Source organism: Terrapene carolina, unplaced genomic scaffold (assembly GCF_002925995.2).
Source record: "Terrapene carolina triunguis isolate 2854851 unplaced genomic scaffold, T_m_triunguis-2.0 Scaffold96, whole genome shotgun sequence".
In the NCBI taxonomy this organism is placed as follows: domain Eukaryota; kingdom Metazoa; phylum Chordata; order Testudines; family Emydidae; genus Terrapene; species Terrapene triunguis.
In genome coordinates, this window is record NW_020664447.1 from 69,429,767 (window position 1) to 69,454,159 (window position 24,393).

Sequence of the window (24,393 nt, forward strand, 5' to 3'; positions counted from 1 at the left end):
GCTTAGTTTGCTTCAGTGGGACTGCTCACAGCACATAAAGCTAAGCAAGGGAGTAAGTTGTAGAATTGGAGCCAGGATTTGAAGCAGCTTGGAGAAGATAGAGTTTCAGGTGGGGCAATACCACTCAGTTTTGAAGGGATGTGAATCGGGTCCATAAATGAGGCCAGTAATGGAATGAGGGTGCAGAAAGATTGCTACTAGTGAGGATGGAGAGGGATATTGGTGTGAATTTTGAATTGCATGTGGATAGTTAAGAACCCAGTGAAGGTGCCAGAGAATGAGGGATAGGGACCTGTTCTAGGGCAATCCTATTCTGGTTTCTGAATCCTCAGAACAGGACAGGGTAGAGATTTAAGAACAACCGAAGAAGGGAATTGCAGGAGGGAAACCAAGAAGTGATTAAAGTGCAGTGATTGTATGAAAGTTGCACCTTCTTACTCAACAGTTCAGCTTGCCCTGTTAATAAGGAGTCCTGTCTGCTGAGTGCAGTGTCAGAAGTAACTTCTTAATGCTGCTTTTTCATTATTGTCTCCCAAAGCCAAAACTATCCATGAGAAAGGGAGATTTTATTCTGACACATGCATCAACAGAACAGTTAGTGAAGTTTCAGTTGCAGAATCTTTTTCTTAGTCCAGTCAGAGTAAGGAAGGATCCAGTTTGTGTTTGCATATCTGGCAGAAAACCATTTTTTTTTTTTTACTAGTAAACTGAGCTCATTCGATGATCTGTAAGTCCTTGAAAGACGATAAATATCCAACCCTAGGATGTTTTTAGTAATTTTAAGAAGAAAGTAAGGATTTAGCAGGGACAGTCTTGTGTAGGTTTCACTGGGCTGGGGTATACACTGGGGAACTATTGAGTGCACAGTTATTTTTGATCACTTTGTAATTGAGAAATTAACCCACTAAATAAAATATTGCAGCTTTCACTAGCTAGCACTCTCCACTCTAGTTAGAGGTTGACTAAACTCTGTGTATGTTCAGGTGATCTGAAGTCTTGAGAGATTTCAATTTTTGTATAAAAGCTTGTCATATGTTGGTGAGAAAGCAGTCTGTGCAGGGAACATGCTGAATTTAAAGGGTTGTCTGCTTCATAAACCAAACTGCACATGTAATAAAAAAAGGTCCCTGTGTCATTTCTCCCCCACAGTGGAGATGGAGGAATTGACTGTGCTGCAGAAACAAGAGAAAGTGCTTGAGCGTTGCAAGTACTGGCCTGCCTGTAAAAATGGAGATGAATGTGCATACCACCACCCCACATTACCATGCAAGTAAGTGCTACAGAACTCGATGACATCTGATCTTCTTTGTCCTTCTGGGCTCTAAATGCTGTGTTAGTTATTTCACATCTGTTACTCAATTAACATGCTTCATGGTGGGAGATGGGAGTTGAACTTTGCTTTGTAAATGTAACTTCCTCTCCCCTTCTGCTTTCCTCTCTCTCACCATGTGGCAGAATTTAGTGGTATTTACAATCAGCAGAGTCACATCTGATCTCCTGCAGGAGAGAGCTTTTTCCACCGTGCAGGGTGCTGTTTGTCTGAGCTCTTTATAAGAGAGCTGGGAGTGTACTGTCAGAGGCTACATCTGCACTACAGCGCTTACAGCAGCACAGCTACAGCGCTGCTAAGTGCAGACGCTCTCCCGTCGACTTAATTACTGCAGCCCGGATGAGTAGCAGTAGCTATGTTGACGGGAGAAGCCCTCCTGTAGACATAGCGTGGTCTGTACCGGGGCTTAGATGGGTATAATTGCGTCACTCCCTGAGTGACGTAGTTATACCGACATAAGGCTGTAGCGTAGTAGAGCAAGCCCAAGATGCCTCAGCTAGGTGTCCCCAGAGTTTTGAGCACAATTGCTCCCATGTATATGGTGGTACAATGCTTTTTGGCTTAAAAGCAAAGATTTAGAGGAGTCGTCCTGAAGATTTTACTGTGCTATTGACTCTTTTTCAACTGGCAGCGACTGTCCAGAATAGCTCTCTTGCTGTTGTTCTCCTGGATTTTTGCGTGTCAGGCAGGCACTCAGCTTTACTAGCTCCTGTCAGAAGAAGGGAAACTGAACCACAGTGGAACAGACATGGTCGACCTCAGAGAATGTACACTGTTGTGGAGTTCATTCCACAAGGTGGAATCTTTCTGATACAGGGTTAGCTGACAGATCATCAAGCCCTTGCTTTCCCCACCCTCTATCCCACAGTGAGGGAGTGGAGAATAAAATTCACATCTTGATGCTGATTGATTCAGTGCATCTCTGACCAGATGATCACAATGGTCCCTTCTGGTCTCAGAATCTATGAATCTGTGACTGGGAAAGCAGATTCTCAGTCTGAAATTAATCAAAGGGGACCATAGTACTGTAAAAGAGAATATTCCTTGTATTTGTACTTAGTACAGTAGATACAGTGATTCAAGGTTGTATAGTAAGTGCACTTGCTTTATGAATGGTGGTATTCTTTGTGGTTTGCATTACTTTGTCTCACAAATGAATGAGATAATATTTTGGAAGGCGTTTATGGCAGCTTCTCATTTCTCCAAAAGGCAATGATACATTGTAACTTATGCCACCCTATACCTCTGAATTTCTGGTAGACAAACACAAGTGGTTCCACTCCACAATAATTCTGAAAAGAAAATTCACATGAGATCAGAATACTAGTTCTTTTATTGCCCTAAAACTGAGATTGAAAAGGGGACATTGTTGGGTCCAAGTATTTAGTACCCAGTGAAAATGATTCTCCTGGGGCGTGTACAGCTTGTGGTGTTCCTGCAGTGGGAGCTCAGAAGCTGAATCTTGGACATGTTTTGTCTGGTTTGCTTAGTCTTTCAGCTGCGGTTTTAAATCTAACTGCCTTCACTCTGCTGTTTGCAGATATACTGGTGCTATTTTTAGATAGCAGGTATTATCAGACTTGGGGTCCATCAGCCTTGATGTTGTCTTGTTGAAAGAGTTCATTTTGAATTACAGCCTTACATCATCTAATCCTTATTTTGAAATATCACCTTCTGCAAAATGAATTCACTCTCTTTCTGGGTGCTGTGGCTCAGACCGTATCTGATCTGCGGGAACTGTAGTTTGCCCTGGAGCAGGTGTGCACTAGCTGCTGCATGGAATATGGTTCAAATAACTGGTTTGGGTTTTTTTCCCCCCAGAGTCTTTCCCAGTTGCAAATTTGCTGATAAATGCCTGTTTATCCACCCCAACTGTAAATACGATGCAAAGTGTACTAAGCCAGACTGCCCTTACACTCACGCCAGCCGACGAATCCCATTGCCGCCTCCCAAACCAGGTGAGCAGTCTTTGCTATTGCTAGTTTACTGTGAATTTGTGAGGAAGGGAATAGTGCATGTGAGGAATCGGAGCTAACCCACAGAATCTGATTTGATGATATCTAAGAGGAAAAAGTTATCTGTATGAAACTCGACATTCCCCTCGCTTCTGTTATCCCCTGGGCATTAGGACTTGAGTTAATATAACTGCAAAATCTGTTATGAATGTCAAATCCTTGAGCTCCTCTGCGTAAGTGCTGCATACCAGCAACTCTCATTCACTGCCAAGGGAGTAGCATGGGGCAGAGGTGGTGGCACACAGAAATAGCCTATCACTTCTGAATGGATCAGGTAATTAGCCAGTTCTGTAAGAACAAATGTACCGAAACTGTCCACAGATTTAATCTGTATTATAACAAGAATGATCTTTTGATGTGAAAACACAAATTAAAGGCTTACGTTTCTGGAAGTCTGCTTTCTGTCTTGTAATTTTACATGATTGTGATCATTTTTATCTTTCACTCATTAAAACAGAGAGACTATCCTTTAGTAAAGAAATGTTAACCTAATTTCTATCAAGTCAACTAAATGCAGATATTTGAGTTGGAATTTGCCCAAAACATAGGGGTTAAATTCCTACCCCCATAAAAAACAATGTGGTAAGAGGGCCTTTAAACCAGGGGTAGGCAACCTATGGCATATGTGCCGAAGGCAGCACGCGAGCTGTTTTCAGTGGCACTCACACTGCTCGGGTCCTGGCCACTGGTCTGGGGGGCTCTGCATTTTAATTTAATTTTAAATGAAGCTTCTTAAACATTCTAAAAACCTTATTTACTTTACATACAACAATAGTTTAGTTCTATATTATAGACTTATAGAAAGAGACCTTCTAAAAACGTTAAAATGTATTCCTGGCACGCAAACCCTTAAATTAGAGTGAATAAATGAAGACTCGGCATACCGCTTCTGAAAGGTTGCCGAACCCTGCTTTAAACCACATCCAAAAGACCACATCTCCAGTGGCTTAGTGCTTCCTTTCATTACTGTGTCAGGATAGAGTCCTACATACTGATCACCTATACCGGGGTGGCCAAACTGAGGCTGAGAAGGAGCCAGAATTTACCAATGAACATTGCCAAAGAGCTACAGTAATATGTCAGCAGCCCCCCATCCGCTACCCCCTTCCAGCCCCCAGCGCCTCCCACCGACCGGCAGCCCCGCCAATCAGTGCCTCCCCCTCCCTCCTCACACCTCCCGCCCGCCACAATCAGCTGTTTTGCAGTGCGCAGGAGGCTCTGGTGGGAGGGAGGAGGGCATGGCAGGCTCAGGGGAAGGGGCAGGGGCCTTGGGGGAAGGGGTGGAGTGGTGGCAGGACCTGGGGCAGAGCAGGGGGTTGAGCAGTGAGCCCCCCACAGCATGTTGGAAAGTTAGCATCTATAGCATCAGCCTCAGAGTCAGCGCCTATGCAAGGAGCCACATATTAACCTCTGAAGAGCTGCATGCAGCTCAGGAGCCACAGGTTGGCCACTCCTGACCTATACCACTTCATGCACTCCTATATGTTCCTGGGAAGAGCCCCACCGAGGTGTTATGTCCCAGTCCTGTTTAATTTGAAAACTAACAGGCTTGCTGCAGCCTGAATGCAAGATTTGAACCTCTTTGTCTGCCTAAATTCCCCTGAAGTTTGTTGGAAGCAATATTCTGCATTTTCTGTCCTGAACTGTTGAAGTGCTTCTGTGTGTGGTTAAATAGTGGCCATGTTCCATCCCAGAATCAGCAGCTTTTCAGTGCTGGGTGACATAATCCTGATATATCTTACATATTTCACAGGGCTATTACAAGGTTTAATTGTTTGCAGAGTGCTTTGAGATCCTCAGATTAAATGAACTCTGGAAATACAAAATAGTAATTGCTGAGAAAATGGAATTGTTTTGATCCATACAATATTCTTGTTCTTTTTCTAACAGCACCACTACAAGCACCACCAGCAACCTCCAACAGTCAGCTCTGCAGGTTTTTCCCTGCTTGTAAGAAAATGGAATGTCCATTTTATCATCCAAAAGTAAGAAGTGTCTGTTAACACTTCTATAGACGGAAATCTGAAAAATGTTACATTGCGTTACTGTGTTTTATGACGCAATCCTCAGAAATGCTTCTCTAATTTGTATCTGAAACGTAATCACTTTATAGCTTGAAAACGAGAGACAGAAAAGCACTGATTTATAGTTGTACATTTCTGAATGATCTTTCCTAAACTCTTTTTGGTAGTCTAGTAAAACTGTAGAAAATGCTAAATATCAGACTTGTTCAGTTACGTCAGACTGGCCCCAATGAGTCAGTTGGCACTGTGGTATGTTTTCAGTGTCAGCTCATAGCTAACCACTTATCCAAACTCTTCTGCTTATGAGGAATGATTGGAACATAGGAGAAGAAAATTCACTTCTGCAGCATATCGTGGGGAGAGCACACAATAAATGCTGACGTGGGATTTCATTTTTCCTGCAGCTGGGGTCATATAGTTAGCTTAGAGTATGCACAGCTAGATGATTATCCCATTGAGGATATAGCATCCAGAAGTGGCCACACTTAAAGTTTATATTGAGGGTATCTCCAGAGAAAGATGTGATCGGCTTGGTAAAGATAGCCACCAAAGGAAGAGAAGAAAGGAAAGGCTGCCTTTAATTGTGGATTGTGTTCCTTTACATTAGAGATTTGTCTTGCGGCTCTTCATGTTCGCTGTAAGAGGAAGCTGTAGCCTTTGTGATACGAATTTTGACTCAAGGTGGACAGGGAATCTTCTCTTTTGTTATGAGAATCACCTTTGATGCATGTGGCGATTTCGTGAGCAGTCTGTCTGTTAGAGGATATCTACACAGCAGTGTAAACCCAGGCTTGAACCTGGGCTCAAGCCTAACCCCCCTCGCATTCACAAACCAATTGTGTTAACCTAGGGCTCGAATTTAGGAGCCCAGGACCCTGAAGGGCTGGAGGGTCTGAGCCCATGTTAAGTTGGGACCTAGGGTCTAAGCCCTATTGCTTTCCTGTGTGCATGTGACCCAGGCTTGACTCAGGGCCTGGGCATCTTCTGGATGTATCCCAGCGTCCCTTGGGGCAACTTCCTTAGTCCTCTCTATGCCCACAGACAATCTGTGTTGCAGTCTATTGCAAACAGAAGCAGGCCAGATCAGCGTTAACCCATTGTCTGCCTAACACTGGTCTCCAAGCACACTATCAGGGAGCCTGCAGGGTTTTCAGTGGAGACCAATCAGAAGAAGCTTTTTGCAGAGAGCTCCTTCCGGGTCACAAGAGCACAGCCAGATTTTGCTGCCCCTGTGGGGAGCGGGGGTGGGGGCGGGAGCGGGCCAGAGAGCAGAGTGGGGACTAAGTGGCTGCCTTGCAGGGAGGGGGAGCAGCAGAGCTCCTGGCTCAGCATGGCCAGGGGAGGATGACCCCCAACACCCCATCTGCTCCCCCTCCCTGCAGGGCAGCTACTTGGTCTCTGCTTTCTGGCCCCCTCTGTGGGTGCATGTGCAGGGTGCCTGGGCAGCGTGCACTGTCCGGGCAGCGAGTGGGAGCAAGCCCCTAAATCTTCCCACACCCTCCTGCAGCTCCAGCTCCTCCTTGCTGTTGCACAGACTTGCCCGGAGCAGGGAGAAAAGCTGACAGGTGGGAGGCAGCTCCCAACTGCCAGGCTGTTGGGGTCATCCATCCCCTGGCTGTGCTGAGCCGGGAGCTCTACTGTTCCCCATCCCTGCAGGGCAGCTGCTTCGTCTCACTCAGCTCTCTGTCGCTTGCTCTCAGGCCCTCCCCACCCTCCCTAGGGCTGCGTCTGCAGAGGCACCTGGGCTGTGTGCACTGTCAGGGCGGTGAGTGGGAGCCAGCCCCAAAACTTCCACACAGCCCCCTGGGGTTTGCATCCCTGCCTCTCAGGCTATGAACGGGGCAGGGATAAGAGATCCCTGGGAGGTGCTGGAGCACAATGCACCCCAAGCCCTGGGGATGCACTTCACTGCTCTGCAGTGGGCAGTAGCCAGGCTTGGACGTGTGTTTGTTTTTCCTCTGAAACCACCATTTTATGTCAAACTTCCAACCAAACAAAACACCTTCATTGAACATCCCATTTTAAAAATGAGGAATTGCCAAGTTTCATTTTAATAGTTTGACAGCCCTGGAAACTGATGCCCTAATTATCCTCAGAGCAGGTGCACAAAGGCATTGTCCTGCCACTGTGGCTCAACCTGGAACTGGAGCCCAAATCACAGGTTAGATGATAGTTCAGTATAAAGCTTTCTCAAACTGCACTCATTCTACTGAGGCAGCCACCAAAGGCGCTAATGATGCAACTCATGCTCCTTATGGGCACCTGAGTCTCATCAACAGCAGTGTCACAGTTAGGAAACAGAGTGGGCAGTAGTTTCCTCACAGAGCAACACATTCATAGGGCTGGACTGTTGAGACCGATATAGTGGGCACTAAGAATCTGGGACAGGGTTACTTTGATTCAGGTCTGTGCAGTGCAGTGTGGACGCCAGAACCCTAGGGTAAAACGAGTCAGAAAATCCTTAACCTAGTGTTAAAATGCAGTATAGATGCACAAGCCCCGGGTTCCCTGACACACGTCAGCTGACTCAAGTCCCACTAACCCTAGGCTTACATTGCTGTGTAAATATACCCTTAGAGGCCTTAGAATACTTTCTAGGATCTGATTAAGAAATACATTACAATACATTTCCTAAACTCTTACTTGCTGTCTAGACAAAATGTAATCACTATGTCAACAATGAGATAGTGCCTGAGATCTTTTTCAGAAATCAATTAGGGACATGATGAAAGAAGGGAAATACCCTCATTTAAATTGAATAATGAATTCACTTTTGGTCTGTAATTGCTGCTTTATCGTTGTAAAAGAGGAGAGCGAGATTTAGAAGGCAGTGATGTGATTGAATCTCTTCTAGCATAACTAATGGTCCCAAGAAATACTGTTTTCCAGAACAGTAATGTAATTTTACAAGTCACTAGAGAGATGAGAAGTGGAAGGTAAAATCTTCTAACAACGTATTTTTTCGTCATTGCAGATAAATTCTTGCTGCTCTTCCATATATGGTAGCATAGGTCTAGTAGCTAACATGAATTGCCTTAGTGACTTTGTAACAGGGACTTGTGATTCTTGGAATACTCAAAACTAACCCCTTATCTAAACTCTTCCTGTGAGGAGGAATGACATTTTTATAATTTCATGGTCAGTTATTAAATATCCTGTTGATAGAACATTTCCTTATAGAAAACAGAACCCCTGCCATTAGTGGGTTCAATTGACACTGCTATTAATTTTCAAAATTATTGACCCAGTATTGCCCATCAGGTATTTTGGACGATGCAATAATAAGTACTCGTGTATAAAATGTGCCAAGATATCTTGTTTGTGGCTTTAGGAGCGCTAACTTTAATTAGTCTTCTCTGAATTAATTTTAGCACTGTAGATTTAACACCCAGTGTACCAGACCAGACTGCCCATTCTACCATCCCACTATTGCTGTACCTCCACGTCATGCCTTGAAATGGACTCGAACTCAAACCAGGTAATCTAAGCAATCTTTCACTGTGGTTAGCTTTTAAGGCTCTGATCATCTGAATACATATACACATGTGTAAGTTTACTTACGTGAGTAGCCCTGTTGCATGTATGCATAAATGTTCATTGGGTTAGGGCCTAAGATTGGTAATTATTTCACAATGCTATTGTGTAGCAATGGTCAAAGGCTAATCTGTCTTTGAACCAGAACTCTGTATTTGTTGTTTTGAACAGTGACTTAAACAGTTACTAACTCAACCCTTAGAAATGTGAAAAATCAGAGGTCTGCAGCGAGGGCGTGGAATAGAGCAAACAAGGTTCCAGGCCTGTGCCCAAAGACTAAGTAGAGTGCATTGCTCTCCCTTGAGTCAGACTGTAAACTGCACATCTGTTCTTCCTTGTTCCTGGTCTCATGTCATGGTACATGACACCCCAGATGGCTCAGGTCAGGTCCGCTTGCTCCTTTTAGTGTTCCTCATGTCATAGCAAAACAGCCTTCTTCCTATCACGGCCAATGACTCCACAAACCCCTAGCAAACTGGTTAGTCAACGAACTGCTGTGGGAATTAGCCAGCATCCTAGTTATCAATGTTTTTTTTAATGCTCTGAACCAAGAAAATGGTACAGTTTACTCTGAAAATATCTACGTGAGGGGAATTTATTTACCTGTAAACATTTTGGCTTAGTATACAAAATGTAGTATAAAATAGCCAGTGTTTAAAGTTGAAATAGCTTGTGTTGAGAGTAAATGCTTGAGTGTTTCTCGTTTTACTGAGAAAGTTTAAGATCACTGTTGATAAAATTATTAGCAGAATTTACATATTTCTTTCTGTATGTTATGCAAGTCATTGAAGGTGAATAGTACCTGTAATTTGTTTCGTCTCCTCATACTTAATTGGTAACTTATAATATCCGCTGTCCCAAGAGTTAAGTATATTGTAAAACTCATTAAGAAAAATCTATACCATTAATCTGCATCTCTTTATATGCCAGTACTGTTAGGATTAAATCCTGTGGTGTCAGCAAGAGCTGCAGGTTTTGGAAATTGAAGTCAGTGGAAGTTGCAAGCGCTCAAAATAGCTGAAAATCAGGCTCTTTATTAAGGTGCCTAAACAGAGATTTAGGAACTTAACTTTAGGCATCAAGTTTGAAAATGTTCACCTTTCTTTTAAATGCTCAGCTCTCTTGAGCATTTCTCACCATTTAATATCCCCTGAAATGGAAGTCTTGATACGTGAATCATTAAGACGCTAGGACAACACTTGTCAAATCATCTATAATAGGCTTGTTAATTATGTGGTTTTTTCCCCCCCCCAGTGAATAATTATCATACAATTTGTGGATGAAAGTTGCTGCCTTTGGATGCTGATGGAGAGGAAATCCTGATACTACAAAACTTTTCATCACACCTTTGGAAGTTTGAATATATATAGTTTTCATAAAATGAAATTGATTGCATACTTGAAATGTCTCTAATTTTCCAAATTTGTAAGTTTAATAGCTGGTTTTATTTTATTTTTTATTTTTATTTTTAACTCTGAAGAGAACATCTGTGTAGGGAAAAATTTTTACTTTAAATTCCATTAAAAATTTCAAGACCTGGTTTGTATTTTACTGTTCGGTTTAGTCTGTTCTTTCTTTGCGTAAAGCCTATTGAGTAGAGCCACTCAAAGATTTTTTTTTTTTAACTAGAATAGATTTCTTTTATAAGGGTTGTTCCACCAGTGCAAATGGTCATTATATGATTTTTATTTGGGGGAAATGGCCTTAGTGTTCTCCAAATATACACACAGTCAAATTGATGCCCTAGTGCAATAGTGATTTCAGTTCTCACACATCCACTTTTAGTACCTGATGCGTACAACAATAACTACCCTCTTGTGCGGATGGAAAGTTGTTGTTTTTTCTTTTTATTCAAGGAATAGTACATAGGCCCCTGATAATCTGACAGTAGAAGATAAAGGTGAGAGGGAAAGTAGTCATTAGTAAGCAATTGTTTTTAAATGTAGCAAACAAAGTGAGTTGTTCCAGTGTTTTTGAATTACCAAGCAGTTCAACTGGAAATCCAATTTTAAGGATAAGTGTAGGGAGAAGGCACCATCTTGAATCTGTCCTCAAGAGACTTTATTGTTCTTCAAGTACTCAACACTGCTGCAAATACTCTGTTGTAATCATCTCCCTCCAGGGAGCACCTGTAACTTATATAGCAAAGATGAACCCATATAAATGGTAACTGTGTAGAAATAGTTTAAAATCTGTAATTCATCTGTTCAAATGATGTAAATTGTTAAACAATAACATGAATGCACTTTTTTTATTAAATCTTTTGTATCTTTTGGGGAACCACATTTTCACAAAAATATACAAAAGATATTTTTTTACAAATATTTACATTAGATATCAGAAAACAATGTCACCTACATATTTTAAACTCAAATGTGACAAATATATTTTTGAATTCTGAAATTGAACACTCCAGGAAATTAATTTAAAATATTATTTGTGCAGATAAAGTAATCAAAGTTTAGTTCATATTCAAATTTAAAAAAATCTTATTTTAAAATATTTTTGCATAAATTAACATAAAAACTACAGTATTGTATGATTACAGGGATTAGAAGGCCATGGCCAAAACCAAAATGGGAGCACACTTAAAACCATGATCCTTATTACAGTAATACATGAACATACACCTTTGGACTAGTTTAGAGTACATTTTTTGGTTAAAGCAAGAGGGATTGTCTGACAAACACCATAATGAAACACAAACAATCTAAAAAGCCAACTGGATCAATGATTTTAAGTTTAAAGAACTTCAGTAAGAAATTTTCCTAGACAATTGAGCAGAGGATGAGGAACAGTACCAAAACAGTGATTTCCACCCCTTTTCTCCCCCTCCCCGAAATGAAAAGTAAAACTGCAAATGAAATTTTTTAATAGAATTTTCAAATACATCCATTAGCTAGCTGCACCTTTCAGAAGCATGCTTTCCCTTTTGGGTATGAGACAAAAGTGAATCAATCATGATAGGGCAGCAAAACAGATTAATTCCTACACTGGTTAATTTCAACAGCTTTGATGTCTATAACCTATTGCACAAAGTTTAGCATAAGGCAATCTGCTGATGCGCTCCACTAATAAAAACAGTAGGTGACCAACCCACGAAGTCAAAAAAATATTAATTTCAGTCTAAGGGGAATGGTTTCTAATGAGTGCTATTTAGATTGATTTTACATTATTTTAAATAACTACTGTGGTCTTGATCTTATTCTTATGTAAAACTTTACATAAAATGTACATTTTACCTTTCTTCACGCATTAATAATGCAGCTTTTCCATTACTTAGTATATGCTGTAAACTCAGAAATGAACTAAAAACAGTTAAACAATGCTCACAAGTACCAACTGTTTGTTCTTGTTAAAATTATAGTAGCTATTCCAAGCCCAAAAAACACAACACTATGACAAGTAGTAGCAGTAAAGGAAAAATAGGCTAGAAATATGGAAAGCATTATCTGACAGCACCAAGAATTTCACAAAGGAGTAGTAAACCAGCTTTATCATGCAGTTTGTGTCAGTGCTGACACTTGGAGTTTCTTTATAAAATGCATTTACTACATTTCCAAATAATTCAATAATCAAGCATGTCCTGGATATAATACATGTTTGAAACAATTGTGGAACTGTAGAAGTGCCAGTCACCGTTCCATAGTTATGGCTGAGCATTAAGTTTTGTGTTTTAAGTCTTGTACTGAAAGTAGGAATGCAGCCACTTTATTACATAGGAAGATACAGTGTATCCTCCCAAAATTACAGCATTTTCCCCTTTGGGCACAGAATGATTTTTTTGAGAATTGATAAATAGATTGGTTAATTAGTTTGACTCTTTCAAAACAGCTGCCTTAGCTTCTTTTGTCCTCTTGGGACTGAGACTGAAAGTGCCCTTAGCTAGCAAATATGCCCTCTTTCAAAATGGCCACCAATGGGAGGCAGTGGCCATTTTAAAAGAGGGCATCTTGGCTACAGTCTCAGACTCAGTGAGACTATATGGCTGCCATTTTGAAAGTAGGCAATTCTTATTAGCCCCTGCTGAAGGAGAAACTTTTAATTAAGAAAAATGGCAGAAAATGAACACTTAACCCTAAAACTTCTTTTAAGAACTACCTGTTACACCAGATTGACTCAACAGGTATGGGAAACTCCGGAGAGGTGTGCATGGGAAGTGGGAGGGGGAGGGGAAGGAATAGGGGAAATTTCTGTATGGGTGCATGCTGGGGAAAGTGGAGCTTATGTGTTAGGAGAAATTGACTAGTACACTCCAGTTGCTTTGCACTGCTCCCGTGTGGGATTAACAGCAAGAATATCTGGTGAATCTGGTCCTAGAAGATTTAAGGGTGATACCACCCATCTTCAAATCATGAAAAATATTAAATGGCAACATTCTCTTTGGGTTTCTTATTTAGTGCTCTTCTATGACATTTTAAATAATAAAAAACTTCCAGGAAATAATCTATATTAAAAATAAGATTAACAGTATATATCAGTAATTTAGAGATAAAACCATTACTGGAATCTTGTAACAATTCCCAAAACAAGCATTACAAACCCAGGAAATTCAGATGTAGGTTAAGTACAAGAGAAATCCAAATGTGTTAAGGTATGGATAAGACACACAAAATGTTAACTCTGTCCTCTAGTACCACCATTTGGGGGGGGGGGTAAAGAGACTTTAAAATCAGTTTAATCAAATTTAGGACTACAAACATTTATGCATTCATCGTAAGTGTATGGTTATTGCATAGTGTCACTATAGGGCAGAGTTGAGGTTGTTTGGGTGACTCAATTTCCATACCTTCACACAGTTGTGTATTTATTTTAACTTATGCCTTAAACTCTCTCCTGAATTTAATTATTTGTTTCTTGATCACAAAAGCGCTGTAATTTTTTTTTAATCCTTAAATTATTTATTTGTACTCAATTGTAAATCCCATCTCAATATAATTTGTCAGTAATTTAAAGAAGAACTAATGAGACAGGCTCATTAGCGAGATTTGTGCATCTCCCTCCTAAGCGACTGTAATTTGTGCAGGCAGCTCATGGGCTCCATTTTCACAATGTAACATCTTATGGAATTTCACAATTCTTTGGTTTATTTTCTACTAAAGAAAAGTTTAAATACCCCTGTTCAGCAATATGAAACCTGGACACTATCAGGTTAGGCCAGTTAAAATAACCCCAGTTTTGGGGTGTGGGCAAAACATAATGTATTTGTTTATTCCTTTTAGTCACATAGCTGGAGGGTAGTAAAGCAGGCTCTTCCAAGCCTCAAGTTACCCCTTGGGAGCAGCTGTGACTTCCCCAGGAACAAAGGGGTGGGGCAATGTCCAGTAACCTTCCACTCAAACTAGCAGAGGGGTTCTTTCCTAGCAGCTGCCACTTCCCCAGCTCTTCACTGCCAACGACACCAGCTGCCAGTTCTTTCAATTTGAAATCTGGACACTTTTCATCTGCTGGTTGGTGGTTTGACTCATTGACCCCTCCCCCTTTCTGCTTGTCATTCCATTGGCAACCTCACTCTTCACCTTTCCTTCCTTACTATTTAGTTTTCTCCCCACCCCATTGTTCTTATTTACTCTTTCCCTCCTGCTGTTTCCTTCAGCACATCCTCCATAATTAAAGAAGTGGAATTAACTTTTGCTTGTCATTACCATGTTCGTATACTGTATGCCATTTCTGCACACCCCCCTCCCCAGTCTTCCTTGTTTTTATAGTTGGGAGATGGACTCTGTCTTCCTAGTTCTTTTTACATTGATAATAACAATGGGAGCTCAATCCTGATTAGAGGCTTTACTATAGATAACTCAAGTAGATGTGACCAAAAAAAACCCCTCAATAACTGCTGAGATTGTATTCAGTTATTTGTGAATGATTTGGTAAGCAGATCTGTTGCAGCCACGCTCCATATTATGCACCCAGTTTTCTTTCTCCTAAATAATCAGGCATTCAAGACCAGTTTGGTTTAAGACTAGAAGCTGAAGAGGACCAAAATCAAGAAAAGGATTTGGTCTGACAATACCACAGTGATTGGTACAAAGAGTGCATAGTAAGTTTTGGCATGCTCACATATTTATCCAGTTAAGTAAAAATGAACGGTACCGTAAACATTAGGGAAAAAAAGAAAAGATGACAAGAGGCAGGAAAGTCTGCAGGTATGAAAGAGCATATACATGAAACACAGCTAGGGCTGCTCAATCAAATTGGTTACTATGACGAATATGGCAGTTTAAATTGTGACCTGCAATATTTTTTTCTTCCCTTCGTTTAGGCATGGTACATTCAGGAAGAAGGCCACAGAATGATTCACTCACTAGCCAAAACAAAGCTAGGAACAAGACATTTGTCTATTGTATACACTAACCAAAAACCACTTGCTTTTGACAAAAATTAAGGCTTGCTGCATCTACTATGCTGATAAATCAAACAGGAAAACATGTCACTTTGCCGCTATAAAAAGAGTATATATTAAAACCAAATAGCTCATCCTTCCATACTGTTAGGGCTTGCTATCCACTTACAGCATGTAAATAATTATTTGGGTGCCGTGTGCTGTTTTTCAGGTGGTGCGGGTATCAGCTAACATTAACCAGATTTCTGTAATTAGGGTAACTCTAACAACTTCTGATTATGCTCACTGTTAAGATTTTTGTTCTAGCTAAATACTGACTTTATTCGTGCATACATTCAGTTACTGAAAAGGAGTGCTAAACTAAGTTGCTCTTCCCCCAACCCCTTCCTGGATCCAAATAATGGTGTCCAGTGATCATGTGTTTAAGAAAGAAAAATTGAGACATTTAAGGTTAAAATGATTCAATACATTTGGCTCATTAGTTCTCCCCTTTATCCTAACCTTTTCCACATCTTGGCTCTTTTGACTACAATAGGCTCATGTTTAAGTCTGAGATGATTGTTTTAGAATTCCAATATGTGCATAGGATGTCAATTCTTTGTTATTTAAATACTTTTCAATAACAGATGGATTCATGGGTATCTAGACTAGAATGTGTTATTCTTTCACTTGTATAATGGGTTTACTAGTTTTTTACCTTGCGGACCTTAAAGGTATCCTAGAGCTGGATTCATTGCAAACTAGAAAGTGAACCTGCATGATTGAGTGGCAGAATACAAACAAAAAAAAAGAGTTGGGGGCTCAGTGCCCCCCTTTTAGTGCTGCATAGCTAAGGGAACGGCTCCTTTCCCAACCCTGTTATAGCCTCCAGACCACCATACTTATCCTGCATACTTCCAGAACAACTCTACCACTCAGCCCTTCACATTCTTCCTTCCTTCCAGGTTTTAGAAGGCCATAGCACACTAGGCATTTTTCTGTACCAGTGGTCAATTATAACGTCCCATAGGCTGTTGGCCCTTGTATTCACTGCAGAAGAGTTTCACTTAGCAGCATGGCACCTAACTGATTGAAATTACACCACTAACACTAGTGAGTGTAAACACTAATTGAGGCACAACTGACTTGTGTGCCAGTGTAAACGCATCCCACTAGCACGACTGGTGAGCTGTCAGTTCCCACTGCTGTCAAAGACAAAAACTCTCTTCAGCAATGAACCTCCTTAGTTTGCTTGTGGAACATGCGCTCTGCCCCCATAGATCTGCAGCTAAGACACTATTCTCCCCAGCTCCAAATGGGGGCAGAGATGGGGGAACAGATGCCTCAGGAGTTTGGGGGTAGAAGGAGTGTAGCTAGCAGCTGTGCACCTCCTGCTACAGCCCCAGTGGTGATTTGTGGTGCATGTACCTCTGTGGTTCCTCAGTGCAAAAGTATCAGCTGGCAAATTAGCAGTGGAGTGGCACAGCCATAGCATGGGCACTACTGAAGATGGTGGTGGGGGAATGGTTAGTGTGTCAAGAGGATACTCTGGGAAAGTACGGGGTGGGTGCAAGTCACAGGCTGAAGATTTACTGGGGGATAGTGGGCATAGGATTTGTGGTAGATGGTGAGACACAGAAAGATGACTTTCAGCTGGAAATTTAAAGAGGTTCATTAGCTAAAGGAGCTTTTGACAGTCATCCCATCTGAACTGGTGTAAGGCAGCCTTAGCATGGATGCAAGGGCAAATCTTACACCATGTTCAGATGTGTAATATAGCTGCACTGAATCAGTGGTGGAACACAGGGTGCAAAACAACAAATTACTACACTAACAATTGATTTCTCTAGCATAGATATATGCTATTAATTTTTATATAATAATAATGGGCAGTAAGAGTAAAGCTGCAGCATGATTCTGATCTCACATCTGTGTCATCAGGTGCAATTCACCTGAGTCAGTAGTGTACCCTAGCACAGACCCTAGTCCTAGCACCTTATACTTTAGAACAGCAGCTGTGTGGTTAGTGAAGCTATTGTACTCTAGTGGTAATGGCAACAAATCATCTGTTCCAAATCCTGCCTGCCTAAGACACTTGATATTAGATCAATACATTTTTCTATTGTGAAAGACGCTCTAGTTAGATATAGGAAACATATTGTATGAGATTATTTGTTGGGTCAATAGTGTTAAATACTACTAGGGCCCTACCAAATTCATGGTCCATTCTGGACAATTTCACAGCCAGAGGGTTTTAAAATTGGTCAATTTCACGATTTCAGATGTTTACATCTGAAATTTCAGGATGTTGTAACTGTGGGGGGGCCCGGCGGGGGGGGGGGGGGGGGGGGGGGGGGGGGGGAGGAAGGGTTGCAAAGTTGTTGTAGGGGTGTCCCAAAATTAGCACCCTCCCAGCTTCCTGCAGTTAGAGGAGATTCCCGGAGGTGAAGGTGGGTAGGATTCCCCCCCACACACACACAATGCTTCTGGGAACACACCAGCGGGGGGGCTCCTAGCTGTTTGTCCCTGGCATGAACTGATGAAGGCAGAGCCCCCTGGCCGATTTGACATCCCCCAGGAAAAATGGGTGCTCCAGTCCCAGAAGAAGCCCCAGGGCAGAAGCCCCTAGTGGGTCACCCCGAGTCCCGGTAGAATCTGCGGGGGGAGAAGCCCTGAGCCCCGGCTGCAGCTGTGGGTCTGAAGCCTCGAGCCCGGGCAGCCCCAAGTCTGGACTGCTCGGAGCCCCAGCTGGAGTGGCAGGGCGGCAGAAGCCCTGAGCCCAGGCTGCCCTGGCTGCAGCTGGCAGGAGCACAAGCCCCCAGCCCTGGGAGGAGCTGCCGGGGGAGGAAACCCCGAGCTCGGCACCTGGAGCCATGGCAGAGGTCACGGGGGCAGGTGCCCAGGCTGCCCTGGCTGGAGGTGGTGAAACCCCCAAGCCTGCACTGCCCTGACTGGAGCAGCAGAGGAAGCTCCTGGCCCGGGCTGCCCCGAGTCCTGGCTGCAGCTGCAGAGTGGAAGCCCCCAGGCGCCCAGAGCCGTGGCAGGAGCCGGGGGGGTGGGGAGTGGAGGGGCAGAAACCCAGAGCCCAGACTGCCCCAGCTGCAGCCACCGGGAGCAAAAGCCCCCAGCCCAGCAAGCTCTGCTGTGGAAGGAAGCCCTGAGCTCACTGCCTGGTGCTGTGGCAGAAGCCCGGGGGGGTGGAGGAATGGAAACCCAGAGCCTAGCTCCTGGGCTGCTGCAGCGCAGAAATGAGGATGTACCACCCTCATTTCTGCACTGCCTCTGGAGGTGCGTCTGATCTCCCCCCCAAGAGCGGCAGTGCAGTGGAAGGAAAACTCCTGTCCCTCCCCAGCGCGGTCCGAATAGCAACTAGGAGCTCTGGGCTCCCCGCAGCAGGGGAGATCAGATTTCCGGGGGAGGGCTGATTTCACAGTTGGTGACGTTTTTCAGGGCTGTGAAATTGGTAGGGCCTATATTACATAACAGCAAGCATTGTTGGACATGGAAGAGTACAGAGGTCTGGCTGAGTCTCTTCGTACTTTCTCATCTACTCTGTGCAATCTCTCCCTTTCTCCCCACTACACACAAGATATTTACAGTGGGTGTTGAGGTTTATTTGTTTCATTTTTACATTTACTTGAAGTAAAATGATAAAAGAGGTGAATAACAACAACTATGCTATCTCAACCTGGAATCAAATGCCATCCTTAACAAACGCTGACGTAAGTAGACAATAACAACTGTGACCATAGTAACTACTCACATTTAATAGCACTTTGTTAATGCAATCTGTGAGCAAGTTACTTTTGCTCCCTTTCATGTTGCATGAAAAATAACTGCACGGCTTAAAAAACAGATCTAGCCCACAGCACACCTCCACTGCATGATCATTTCAATTAAACAATTAAAGCAGTCTTTCCCAGTTTTACCAAAAATGCAACTTTCTCCTGGAGTTTATCATCACTAAAATGCTCAAGTCTGTGTTATTTTGCCATTTAGAATATGTTCTTATGCTAAGCGTTACAAGCAGGCCCGTATCCTTAATATGCATGCTTACTTGAAGAGTTATGACTGAATGTTACATTACAATCAGGAGAGAGAGCTGAATAAAGATCTCTTCCAACTAGTTTTATTCCTGTTAAAAAATCTGAATGTACAAAATACCAGTGTTTGGAAAGATTATGTTCTCTCTGCATCCTCCAAGTGATACTGAGAAAATAAAATCAACAATTCCTATTGCTGTGAAATTCTGTTTTTGCAACTGGTGATGACCCCAGTCTTTACAGAGACTAAAATTATCTTATTTCATATTTCCAGCAAAGAGGCTAGCAGCTCAGTCAAGTTACACAACAGTAATCTCCCTTCCACTGAGAACACTTTTATCGCAAGGCAAAAACTGGAGTTAGACTTTTAGGTTGTGGGCAAGGCACTCGCAAAGTGAGCAAATCTGTTTCTGCTCATGGAACTAATTTAATGTTTAAGTGCAACAAAAACACAAAATTAGCCTTAAAGAATGGGTTCATGCATGCCTAACAGCATTCATCAAACAGGATTATGACCCAGGCCTCTAAGCACATGAATACTGCAGGTCTAAGGAGCAAACTTTACTATTACTGCTTCACCAGACAATGCTTCATTTTTTGACTATTCATAGAAATGTCATATCCCATTTTATTACTTTAATCTTTTATTAAAATACTGTGTAGTTTTATTTAAGAACTGCTAGATGGTTTTCCTTTCAGTAATAAAAAGAAGGAGTAATCTGTTTCAATGATATTCAATCCCCAGAATTTAAAGGAAACACATTCGTGCTGATAATAAATGCATCAACATACAGCATTAGGTCAGAAATAACATCTCTTGATTAAAACCTCATTATCTTATTGGGAAACTGTACATTGATCCACAACTCACTTCTTCCTTTTATCCATGTGTTTCTTTTTCAACGTCTGGCAGTGAATGGAATCCATACATGGATTATCTAATACTGTAGCAAATCTAGGGGGCGCAGCATATTTGTTATAGTCTATTCTTCTGATAGACTCTAGACACTTGTCTTTCAGAGACAGATTGTAGTCTGTCTTAGATCAGCACCATTTCGTAAGCATGCAGGGCACTGTAGAATGTCTCATTGCTCTCATGGGTCTTTCATGCCTGTAATTTTCCGCAGTGTCCTCTTTGGAAAGGCTCCATGTCTCTCTTAATGAAGCATATGCACACATTTCCAGATAAATAAGCTGCATTTTCAAAAAGTTAAGAGAGATTAAAAATTATTATATGTTTAATATAAAAGAAACATCAATAAAAATTATTTTCCATTAAATTAAAAAATATGTCAAACTATATTGGCCATTACAGTCTATTTTTTTTATTTTAGTGCATCGCTGTACTTCATACCACTCTTAAATAAGAAGAATCAGGTGTTGTAAATATTTGACTGTTTCTTTATGAACTATAAGGAACAAACACATAACTGGTTAAATGTCTCAGATTCTGAACTTGAACATTATCTCTGCACTATTAAGAATTGTCCATACAGAGTAAACATATTAGATTTCTAATTACTTTTTGGGAAGAATGGAAAGATATACCTACCTGCAGTCATCCCCTCCAGCGCTGACAACGTATTTATCCCCACTTGTAAATCGAATATTAGTCAAATGGGCCGAGTGACCTAAAAATCGCGTGTGTTTTGCCTAAAAAATAACAACATGAAAGATCATGAGTCCTCCTCATTGGACTGTTTTAGAAAGAAAGAGTAAAAGAGTGTGTGTATAATGTTTAGTATCATGTATCTAGAAGGTTCTAAAATGCTCCATATGTTCCTAGGCTAAAGAGGTCATTTCATGAAATGCATCCACCATGGGGTGTAAAGCAGAAGCTATTAAATTGTCTCTAAATTATGGGGTGTGGAGGTGTCTCTAAACTATGGGGGGGTGTACACCCCCCCCAGTTTAAAGACAATTTAATGCCTTTATCCAGTGGGGTATAAAGCAATTTTTACACACAAACACACATGCATGAACGCCCAGTGGGTAGGGAGCTGGGAGATGGAAGACCCAGGTTCTAGTTTCGCTGCTCCAACAAATACTTATTTATATCACTGTAGATCAGCTTTAACAGGAGAAACTGAGACACAGATCAGCCCCAAAATACCCCATAGCTCAGTGATTGGGGCATTTTCCTAGGAGGTAGGAGACCTAAGTTCAAGTGCGGCAATGCTAAGCGTTGCAATGCCTAAGTCCTCCTTGGGTAGCCCACCACTGCTCTTTTTGAATGTGCCTGTGTAGCGGGGTGGTCACCCGCTCTGGCCTTAAAGGGCTTAAAACAGCCCAGGAGAGGGCTGTGGCTGGGAGCAAGCAGTTCCCAGGCTGATTGGGGAAGCAGGCTCAGCTGTGGCCACACCCCAAACGGGGCTCAGCTGGCCCTTATAAGAGGGCAGTGGGCCAGGAGCAGAGTCAGTCTTTCTCTGCCTCTAGAGAGGGAAGGGCCTGGCTGCTTAGGAGCTCACAGGGTGCCTAGAGTGGAGCAGGGCTGGGGGCAGGCCAGAGGAACTGGGGAGCTCCGGCCTGGAAACCCTCCAGGCTGCAGGCCTTGTTAAAGGCCCAGAAGGGTACTGGGGTTGCAGAGGGCAGCAGGTCCAAACCTCCCTTGCCTGTGATGAGTGGCTTGTACACTGCAGTCTGCCCCAGTGAACGGGGGCTAGATGGTGATTGGCAGTAGCCTGATACTGAGGCGAGGTGGGGATAGTGGGTGGGTCTGGGAGGGACATGGGGGCCAGTGACATGCAGGACACCGGCCTGCAGAGAGCACTCCGGAGGCAGGCGAGCTAATTCCCCGGGAGGCCAGCAGGAGGCACCGCGGAGGTGAGGATCGCCCCGTAACAGCCTGCTTTCCACAGATGGGTGTCTGTGAGGTGGGCAGTATTTGTATGTGCAGATACTTGCATGTAAGGGAGACCTTCTGTGGCAGGAGAGGGAGGAGACATCGGGAATGGGGGCAAAAAATTAAAAACCAAATTTCTTTACTTTCCTTTTATTTTTATTGTTTTGGCCAATTTCTTGTTTCTTCTGACTCATGCTCTGCTCCCTCCGCTGACTCTCTCTCATGACTGGCCATCATGTTCCAGCTTGTGAACAGACTATTTCTGTTCATTCTACACAGAAATTACAGATTTCTGCCTTAAGGCCTTGTCTTCAAACAAAGGTGTGTAACAAGTTCAAATCCTTGTGAAGACAATGCACTTGTTTTCATGTGAGTTACTCAGCGGCTGAAGTTAAAGCCTAGGCTTCCCATCAGAACACACCTTTCTTTTTTTTTTTTTGTAGTGAAGACATGGCTTAAGAGAAACCATGTTCTTTGTTCACAGTTCAGAAAGTTGTCTCCTTGCTACAGGAGCCAGTGATGAACTCTAAATTTCCACTACATTTTCATTATGTTCTTTCTGACTAAAGGGATTTAACAGCCAAACAATAACTGTTACCATGAAAATACCTACAGATAGGGACACAAGTGCAACCATTTTGCTGTTAATTTATACTGTGCAGTCACAGTTTGTTTCCATAACAAGTCCTTAACCTCTGTGCCTCCGTTTCCTTATCTGTAAAATGGAGATAGTGTTACTTATCCACATTTGTAGAGTGCTTTGAGATCTTCATAATGAAGGCACTTTATTAATGCAAGATAGCAAGCAGTACTATTGCTAGTTTTTTAGATTATTTGAAATCATGGATTGTGGCTACAGCTATTGTACAAGGGTTTAGGGAATCCTGGATAGCAAGCAAGCTTGTAAGACTATGGAGCTACAATTAAATGCATACATTAAAAAGCTATTAAACTCAGCGGGGGAAAAAGCACTACCACCACCCTCCCTCCAGAGATATTATAGGATGCCACAAAATCAAAAGCACTTTGTGTTACAATCACACAAACAAAAGGTTCTTACAAATTTTTCAGGACATGGAAAGTCAAACAGCTTGACCATGCCAAAGTCATCGCCTGTTACAAGGCTGATTCCAGAGTGAGAGACACAGGCACAGTTCACATCAGCTTTCTCAGCATGCCTGGACCAGATTCCAACTACTTCATCCCCTAGAATACTGAAATAGAAGGGTGAGAGGGCCCCCTTGGCAACTAATGCATTGTAGGAAAAGCAATAGGTTTAGAAATAATAAACTGATTTTTATAGTATTCTGTGATTATGAGAATCTGGAATTAAAGTAAACAATTTACCAAAAAAAAAAATATAACATGGCTAACAAAGCTAAAAAGCAGATGATGAAACTGATAGTTAAAATTGACCAATGAGGCAATTGTCAAATATAGAAAAATAAATTATGTGAAGTACAATGTACAGAAGTTGAACAGAGATGTTACAATTAGAGCTAGTCAGAACATTTTTTGTGAAATATGTTTTCATGGGAAAATGCTGTTTCACGGAAATTAAAATGTTTTGTGGAGCTGTATGAATTTTAATGGCATTTTTGACCGAAAGGTTCCTGAGGTCCAGGGCAGACCCTGGTCCATTCCAGAAAGAGAGATCCAAATCAAAAGCTAACCTTTTTGCTCTGAAAACTGACATTTCAATAACTTTCCAGTTTGCAAAAACTTTTGAAAAGTTTGGTTTTCATCCTGCACTGGATCTAAAATACATTTCAAACCTCGAAAATCCTCATGAAATGAAATTATTGGTCTCTGGCTAGCTTTAATTATAATGTACATGTACATTCCACAACCTGAAGAGAAACCCAGCACTGGTTTATATGATGGATTATAATTTATATGCTGAAAATTTGGGATGCTAGAATGTTTCTGGATCAGGCTTGAGTATTATATTTTAAAATAAAGTTATGATACAGTTAGGGCTAGGTCAACTGACAGTGTTTCTTTCAAACACAATTAAACAAGGAATATAATAAATTAATCAACTCACTATTAAATCATAAAATGAATAGGTGCAAAAATGGCTTGGGACCTGCTGACCTGAAAATTCTCCCTCTATCTGATGCTATCCCGATTATGATCAGGAACCCTTTTGTTTTGAAAAGGAATGGGTTGCTGGCAGGACATTCTCTCTCTTTAAAGACCCAGTGACTTTGGCAGACTTGAGCTACTTCATACCATTATGGAGAGTGAATTCCAAATTTCAGGGCATGCTACAGATCCCAG

General features: G+C 42.0%; 2 protein-coding genes across 4 annotated transcripts in view; one reads left to right on the top strand and one right to left on the bottom strand.

Moving 5' to 3' along the window:
* The window catches only part of ZC3H14 (zinc finger CCCH-type containing 14), an 84,815-nt gene that overhangs the window by 35,838 nt on the left and 24,584 nt on the right, over window positions 1-24,393 (top strand). The window contains exons 11-15 of one of the 2 annotated variants that reach the window (XM_029911489.1): window positions 1,150-1,270; window positions 3,152-3,288; window positions 5,236-5,330; window positions 8,741-8,847; window positions 10,158-11,159. In XM_029911489.1, the coding sequence (XP_029767349.1) occupies window positions 1,150-1,270; window positions 3,152-3,288; window positions 5,236-5,330; window positions 8,741-8,847; window positions 10,158-10,164 (467 nt within the window). In that variant the 3' untranslated portion in view covers window positions 10,165-11,159. Of the gene's footprint in view, window positions 1-1,149; window positions 1,271-3,151; window positions 3,289-5,235; window positions 5,331-8,740; window positions 8,848-10,157; window positions 11,160-24,393 lie in introns of those variants that run through there. The other variant, XM_026651429.2, reaches the window with a different exon arrangement.
* EML5 (EMAP like 5) overlaps window positions 19,980-24,393 on the bottom strand; it is a 294,191-nt gene continuing 289,777 nt past the window's right edge. For both annotated transcript variants that reach the window (XM_026651428.1, XM_026651427.1), the window contains 3 exons: window positions 23,171-23,324; window positions 20,821-20,921; window positions 19,980-20,462 (listed from right to left, as the gene is read on the bottom strand). In XM_026651428.1, coding sequence (XP_026507213.1) covers window positions 20,426-20,462; window positions 20,821-20,921; window positions 23,171-23,324 — 292 coding nt within the window. In that variant the 3' untranslated portion in view covers window positions 19,980-20,425. The remainder of the gene's footprint in view (window positions 20,463-20,820; window positions 20,922-23,170; window positions 23,325-24,393) is intronic.